Source organism: Athene noctua, unplaced genomic scaffold, assembly GCF_965140245.1.
Source record: "Athene noctua unplaced genomic scaffold, bAthNoc1.hap1.1 HAP1_HAP1_scaffold_36, whole genome shotgun sequence".
Lineage (NCBI taxonomy): Eukaryota > Metazoa > Chordata > Aves > Strigiformes > Strigidae > Athene > Athene noctua.
The window spans coordinates 589263-596991 of record NW_027437538.1 but is presented as its reverse complement, the minus strand read 5'-3'; the positions used below and the strand labels follow the sequence as shown (position 1 = coordinate 596991).

At 55.9% G+C, this 7729-nt stretch overlaps 1 protein-coding gene across 1 annotated transcript; it reads left to right on the top strand.

Annotated features, from left to right (window-relative positions):
* The first annotated feature begins 6407 nt into the window (after positions 1 to 6407).
* On the top strand, positions 6408 to 7364 carry LOC141974260 (olfactory receptor 14J1-like). Its single transcript, XM_074933587.1, has one exon. The coding sequence runs from the start codon at positions 6408 to 6410 to the stop codon at positions 7362 to 7364; it is 957 nt and encodes a 318-aa protein (XP_074789688.1).
* Positions 7365 to 7729: the final 365 nt, after the last annotated feature.

Genomic DNA, 7729 nt, shown 5'->3' with positions numbered 1-7729 from the left:
GCTGTGTCAAATCAAGCTTTCATTTCTTTTCACCTGTCCCAATAGAACGAACCATTCCCGAAGACACATTTTCACAATGCGAAATAACTAGGGAAAAAAAAAAAAAAAAAAAAAAGGGGCTTTCCCCACAATTCTTTTGTTTTCTTTCTCATCCTTTCGGTACTTTCGGATTCCTCTCAGCTCACGAGCTGCTGCTTTGAACTTCAGGTGGTTAAAATCTTGCCTCTCTCTCAGCAGACTAATAGTCTCCTTGGCCAACTCCTCCAGTATGCTTATCTCTACCTTTTTCTTTCTACCAACCTAAAATATTTCTCATAACGTTACCCCTTGTCAAAAGGCAAACTCATGGGGGACAGCTTGTCCTTGACTTATGGGAGAGAATGAAACTTGATGATGTTTGACTTTTCCTTGCCTGCAAACAGCAGAAATCCTTCTGCGCCCGTGTGCAGGCGGTTCTCCAAGGACAACAGGGGGGAGATTGTGCAAAGGAGCTGTAACCTCCCGCTGCAGAGATCAGAGGAGAAATCTGATGTAAGGAGAGATGATGCGAGTCCCAGGCGGCTGAGGAGAGAAATGCTGGGACTGGGGGTGAGGACAAAGGTTGTCCGGACTGTGTTGGACCCCAAGGGACTGTCCAGGAGATCTCCCGAGGAGATGCTCTGCATCGATGTCAGTCAGAGAGTGCTGCTATCGCCTCTTCTCTAAAGTGTAAATTAAATAATGTGCTCTTTAAAATACAGATGGATTTGTATTAGGGGCACTTTGAAATCTTCCTCCTTAACTACACCAGGAAATGACTCCAATTAGCTGCACAAGTCCTGAAGACTTGAAGAAATCTAAAGGAAGAGAACGAGCTCGTTAGGGCTTTGTGTATTTTAATGAGCCCCGTGGTGTATTTGGCCCCATGCCCATGATGCTCAGGCCCTGAGAGGAGACTGAGCAAAGGACTCAACAAGTCCAAGTCAGCAGCAAAGCTCCCCATGCCCTGAAGCCCTGATTGGCCCCACGGAGGGCCAGGACTGACAAAGCCTCTGCAGGGACTCGTTAGAGCAGAGAATTGGAGGCTGTGATTGCAGGCAGGCAAAGGCCCCGTGCAGGGCTGTCCTGCTGTGAAACCCTTGGGTTGGTGATGGAGCACAAAGGCCAAGCCCTGACCCTCAGGCCCTGGGAAGGAGATGCTGCCCCTCGTGTGTGGCTCAGGGCTCTTCCTGGGGGCAGGGGCTGTGAGGGGGAGCAATGCCGAGTGTAGGAAACTGCACAACCCCTCCTGGCCTCTCCAGGAAGGGGCGAGGAGGAAAACACAGTCCAGAGCCTCAACATCAGGTTTATCCCGGTAGCCCCCCATGGCAGGGCAACTGCCATGACCAAGGGGGCCAAGAGCTCTGTCTCGTGTGGCCTTTCAGCCCTGGCAGAGCCCTCAGCCATCTCTGCTGCAGGTTTGCTTCTGCTGGGCCCTTCAGGCGCCTTTTTCCCTCCAGGCTGGTGACATCCATCTCCCTTTCCTCCCTCGCTCTCCTCCCGGCATTCCCACCCCTTCACTGATGTCTCTCCACACTCACTGCCTGTTCCTTGAAACACAGAGCCACAGGCTGACCCACACTCCCTCTGGGCGACCTCTTACACCACAATACCACCTCCTGATTGAGATTTCTTTTCCCTCAACTCCCATCTGAACCTCCCAGTCTGCACTTTGTTGAGGTTTCCTTCTCTTCCCACTACCAAGAAAAGCTCCGTTATCTCAGAAACTCTCCTCCCAGCAGGTGCAGGCGACTGCTGTAGTGCCCGGAGCCTCCACCTCACCAGGCTCAAGCAGCCCCGGTCCTTCAGCCTCTCCACAAAGGCCCCAAAGCCCACCCTGGCACATCTGCTTTGGAGCTTCTGCCTTTCCTCTCCATTCCTCCAGGACAGGGAGCCTCTCCCCCAGTCACACCAGTCTAGAGGTGGCCTCCCCAGCGCTGAGTCAAGGGGATGATAACGCCCTGGTTTGGTTTGCAGCCTAAGAGAAGGCTCTGGGGGTTCTCACTGACAAGCAGCTGAACAGGAGCCAGCAGTGTGCCCGGGGGGCCAAGAAAGCCAACGGCATCCTGGCTTGTGTCAGCACTAGTGTGACCAGCAGGAGCAGGGAGGTGACAGTCCCCCTGTGCTCTGCCCTGGGGAGGCCACACCTGGAGGGTTGTGTCCAGGTTTGGGCACCTCAATCCCAGAGAGATCTCGAGGGGCTGGAGCGAGGGCAGAGGAGGGCAACGAGGCTGGGGAAGGGCTGGAGAATCAATCCTGTGAGGAGCCAGGGAAGGAGCTGGGAGTGTTCAGTGTGAGGAGGAGGAGGCTGAGGGGAGCCCTCATCCCTCTCTGCAGCTCCTGACAGGACAGTGCAGAGTGCGGGGGCTGGGCTCTGCTCCCAGGGGATCAGGGACAGGACAAGAGGGAACGGCTGGAAACTGCCACAGGGGAGGGTCAGGCTGGGCAGGAGGAGAAAATTTTTCCCAGAAAGTGTGGTCAGAGGGTGGAACAGGCTGCCCAGGGAGGGGGGGGCAGTCCCCATCCCTGGATGAGTTTAAGGGTGGTTTAGATGAGACCTTGAGGGATACAGTGTAGGGGAGAACTTGTAGAGTCAGGCTGATGGTTGGACTCGATGATCCCAAGGGGCTTTTCCAACCTCAGTGATTCTGTGATTCTGTGAATAACAGAGGTTCCTCCGCATTCAGAACCCATGTCTTGTCCCCAGACTGCTGGGGCCAGCTGCTGGCCAATCAGGACCCTGTGGCTGTCATGGAGTCACAATCAGCATCACAATTTGTGGCGCCTTTGCCCGTCTCTCCCCATCCACTCCCTTGACCCCTCATGGCTGCTGGACCCCACGTTCAACAGCCACACCCAGCCCTTCGCTGGCCTTTCCCTCTCCCTGCCCCACGCCTGGGCAGAGCCGGGGGGGACGTGTCGCCTTCAGGCTTTGCAGTGCTCATGCAGAATTACTGCCACAAAGTCGGTGCTGGGATCAGACTCGGCGCTGTGGAGCAGACCCCAGCAAGACAGAGCAGCGTCCAGCAGGAGATGTGCAGTGGTGGCCGCCACCTTGCTCTGGCCAGGGGGCTTCTGTCCGTGCACTGAAAGGATCTGCTGCTACCAAGATGCACTTGGTGTTTCCAGCTGTCACTGCAGAGCTGCCCCAAACCGATCTGCAGTTGTGGCCGTGGCCTCCCCTCTGTGGGGGCTGGGCTGGGGCTTTCACTCCAGTGTCACCTGCACTGGTCACGGCACAAGGCAGACAGCTCCTACCCAGAGATCTACATCCTGCTGGGGGTTAGGCCAGCGCTCCCTGCCCTTCACTCTGCTCACAGTGTTTGCCTCAGCGCAGGGACCAGCTTGATGAGATTCCCAGGAATATTCTGAGGCACAGTCCAATGCTTGTTGCCGTCTGCATCCACAGCATCAGAAATATTCCTTTCCCTTACATTGCAGGTTGACTGATGGGCCTGGTCACATGACTGCCTGGAATTTCCCTTCCTGGAAGGTGACATTTTCCCAGAGTGGGTCAAGGTGATGGGCTCTGTCACGGCCACTTGGAGACACTTCTCCTGGAGTTCTTCAGCCTGGGTTTACCCCAGATGACCCAGGAGTGCTCACGGATGCTCCTGTGCCTGCTAATAGCTGGGCCAAGGTTCTCAGGTTCCCAATGGCCTCTTCAGCTGTGGGTCATCCCCAGGAATCTGCTGGAACTGGTAACATGACCCGTGGTGCCCCCACAGGAACCGGGGCCTTCCCAGTAGAACCTATGGGTCTTGCCCGAGACTTACCCTGAGTTCCCAGGCTGCAGGCAGTGCATTGCATTTGTTGTCACTTGTGTTAGTGACTCAGCACTGCTGTGGCCCCACACAGATGGGTGTGTTACAGGTTGTGTCTCCCCCACGTTGGGCGCCCAAATAGACTGTGATGGTTTGACTTTGGCTAAACGCCAGGTATCCACCAAGTCACTCTATCACTTCCCCCCCTTTTCTCCTTGTTTTCTCAACAGAGCAAAGAGGGGAAAGGAAATAATATAAACCAATAATTGTGGAAAAAAAGAAAAAAAAGCAGTTTTAATCTAAGCAAAACAAAGCAAAGGTCTGCGCGTGGAAGCAAATCAAAAAGATTTATTCTCTACTTCCCATGGACAGGCGATGTGGGGCCTTCTCAGGATCAGGGCTCCCATACGCGTAGTGGTTGCCTCGGAGGACCAAGGGTGACCCCACCCCCTTCCTCCTTTCTCCCAGCTTTACACTGAGCAGACGTCACATGGTCTGGAATATCCCTTTGGTCGGTTCGGGTCAGCTGTCCTGGCTGTGTCCCCTCCCAAGATCTTGCCCACCCCGTCCCACTGGGGGAAATGTCGGAAGGAGCCTTGGTGCTGTGTAAGCCCTGCTCAGCAGCAGCCACCACACCAGGGTGCTGCCAACACCCTGCAGCTCCCAGCATAAACCACAGCACCGTGAGGGCTGCTGTAGGGGAAACCGATTCCAGCTCAGCCAGACCCAGTGCAGTCTCCCCATTTTGGAGAAGTAAGGGCGACCTGAATAGTGTTGAGTGAAGGTCTGACAAGGTGGGGCTCAGGACATTGTACACATAACCTGTGTGAGGTGGCTGAGGGACGTGAATTTTTGGCCCAGCGGTGTGGAGGCTCCAGGCACCATAGGAGTAGCCTGAGAGTGGCTGAGGGGTGACTTCAGAGATAATGGAGATTGTCTTTGTTGAAAGATACACCATGAGCAAGAAGTAATGCATCAAGTGGAGCTGGGGAGGAACAGACTGGGCAGAGAGCAATGTCCCTGGAAGGGCAGTGCTGTGGTGGAACAGGTCACCCCGAGGGAGACTGGAGCAGCCCCAGGCTTTGTGTGTCAAGGAGCAGGCAGGGAGGAGGCAGAGATCTCAGGAAAGGAAGGGAGATGCTCAGGGGAGAGCAGGGTGTGGGAGCTGGGTGGACGTCTCCAGCCGGCAGAGAAAGAGGTGCAGGTGTGGGACACGGTGGGACAGCCTGTGGTGGAGACGACAGAGGGGTGAGCAAAGTCTGAGCATCCCCCAGCAGAGCTGAGCTCTCTCTGCCCTTGGCTCTGGCTGGTGTCTCTGCCACTGGTGGCCATGAGGAAGCCCCTTCCCCTCCCAGCACTGGGTCTCATGGCCTCCCCTTCCCCAGCCGAGAGCCTGGCAGGGGTTGGACCATAGTCCTGCCCTTGGCATTGCCCATCCCCACATCACCCTGCCCCGGGAAGAGCCCTGAGCAATGGGTGAGGGACAGGAACTGACTTCCCCGGTTCTGGGGGTGAGGCCATGGCCCTTTGACTTTACGTAACACACCCAGGTTTGCTCAGAATCTGTTCCACACTGACAGGGCCTTTGTTTACCGATATTCTCTGCCTCGAGTTTTCTTGTCTAATTACACAATGGGGAGGCTTTGTCAGTAACGGTCCTCACTGGGAGCCATTAACACTCCAAGAAACTTTGCAGTTGGCCTCTGGCTTTGACTTCCTGACTGGCACCTTCATCATCCAATCACTGTCTGAGGTCCATGGACTCAGACCAACCCTCCTCAAGGAGTCATTAAAATGCCTTGGGCTTGCATTCTGCTGTGATGCTGGGCCGGGCTGCTGGGCTGGAGGGAGCTGAGGGCAAGTGGTCAGCGCTGCAGAGAGCCAGCTCTGCCCAGGAGCAGCTCCTCTGCAAAGCGCAGCAGGGCTGAGGGCACTGCCTGCAGGCACCGAGGGCAGAGGAGCCGGGCACAGAGAGGGCAGAGGCAGACGGCACTGGCAGGGTGCTGAGAGCTCACTGCAGGAGAAATCTTCCCAGCCTGTGACACCGTCAGTCTGTGGGTGCGGGGCAGGGCAGCTGCAGGTGCGGAGGGATGTGGTGAGGCCGGCACAGCCCCAGGAATCTCCCTGGTGTCTGGAGGAGGAGGCCGTGCTCCCGAGCAGGGCTTCCCTGCTGCGCTGCCAGAGGGACAGGCCATGGCTCTGCCTTCTCCCGGGGACGGCTGCAGGGGGTGCAGGCGCGGGTGCGGCCGGGGGTGCCCAGGGCTGTCCTTCCGAGCAGGGTCCCTGCACCCCCGGGGCTGTGTGCTGGGGCAGGGACTCTGCCGCCGGCCAGGGTCAGCACTCAGCCTGCCCGGGGAGCTGCCCACGGCGCCGGGGGGAGCAGCTGTGGGGGCAGGAGAGACCCCGGCAGGGCAGGGTCCTGCTGCTGTGGAGAGGGTGCTGCCTGGGGCAGGGCTGCTCCCAGCCCCACATCACCCCCAGGACAGTTCCACGGGTACATCATAATGGGAGTGTTAAAGGAGGGATTAGTCAAAAGTTAAGGAGTATCTTTTGTTCAGAGAAATTTACCCTAAATTCTCACTTGTTTTTCCAACACATAGAGGTCCCCATGTCCAGTAGAAACAAATGACTAACGGCAGCTCCATCACCGAGTTCCTCCTCCTGGCATTCGCAGACAGACGGGAGCTGCAGCTCCTGCACTTCTGGCTCTTCCTGGGCATCTCCCTGGCTGCCCTCCTGGGCAACGGCCTCATCATCACCGCCATCGCCTGTGACCACCGCCTGCACACCCCCATGTACTTCTTCCTCCTCAACCTCTCCCTCCTCGACCTGGGCTCCATCTCCACCACTCTCCCCAAAGCCATGGCCAACTCCCTCTGGGACAACAGGCACATCTCCTACTTGGGGTGTGCTGCACAGACCTTTTTTTTCTTTTTCTTTGCTACAGCAGAGTTTTCTCTCCTCACCGTCATGTCCTACGACCGCTACGTTGCCATCTGCAAACCCCTGCACTACGGGACCCTCCTGGGCAGCAGAGCTTGTGTCCACATGGCAGCAGCTGCCTGGGGCACTGGGTTCCTCAATTCTCTCCTGCACACGGCCAACACATTTTCACTGCCACTGTGCCAGGGCAATGCTGTGGACGAGTTCTTCTGTGAAATCCCCCAGATCCTCAAGCTCTCCTGCTCACACTCCTACCTCAGGGAAGTTGGGCTTATCATGGTCAGTGCCTGTTTGGCTTTTGGGTGTTTTGTGTTCATTGTGGTGTCCTATGTGCAGATCTTCAGGGCCGTGCTGAGGATCCCCTCTGAGCAGGGACGGCACAAAGCCTTTTCCACGTGCCTCCCTCACCTGGCCGTGGTCTCCGTGTTAATCAGCACGGCTCTATTTGCCTACCTGAAGCCGCCCTCCATCTCCTCCCCATCCCTGGACCTGGTGGTGTCATTTCTGTACTCGGTGGTGCCTCCAGCAGTGAACCCCCTCATCTACAGCATGAGGAACCAGGAGATAAAGGATTCCATGAGGAATCTGATAACTAGATGTTATGCTGAATCAATGAACTGCTTATCTTCTTCATATTAATTACAATATAATTCTGTACAGTTCCAATCTCTGAATTTTCTGGGTTATTTTGTTGGATTTTTCTTTTAATGTTTTTTTCTTCCCCTTTTGAATTCAGTCTGCTTTTCTCACCAACTGGCTGCATGAATGAGGATCCATGATCTCTGTGTGTTGCAACAAAATAAAGGGCCTCCAGCGACTTTTCTTGTACTGAGATACTTTCTTTAAGTTTTTAAGGACCTGCACGTAAATTTCCTGTGTGCAGCGGTGGAGGGGAAGAGAGTCCCAGCATGGCAGCCCTGCCAGGGAGCGCTTGGTCCTCCAGAGATGTTCTCTCTTCCCTTCCACACTCTCTTTCTGATCCCTTCGGTTTGGTGTGAGGCCTG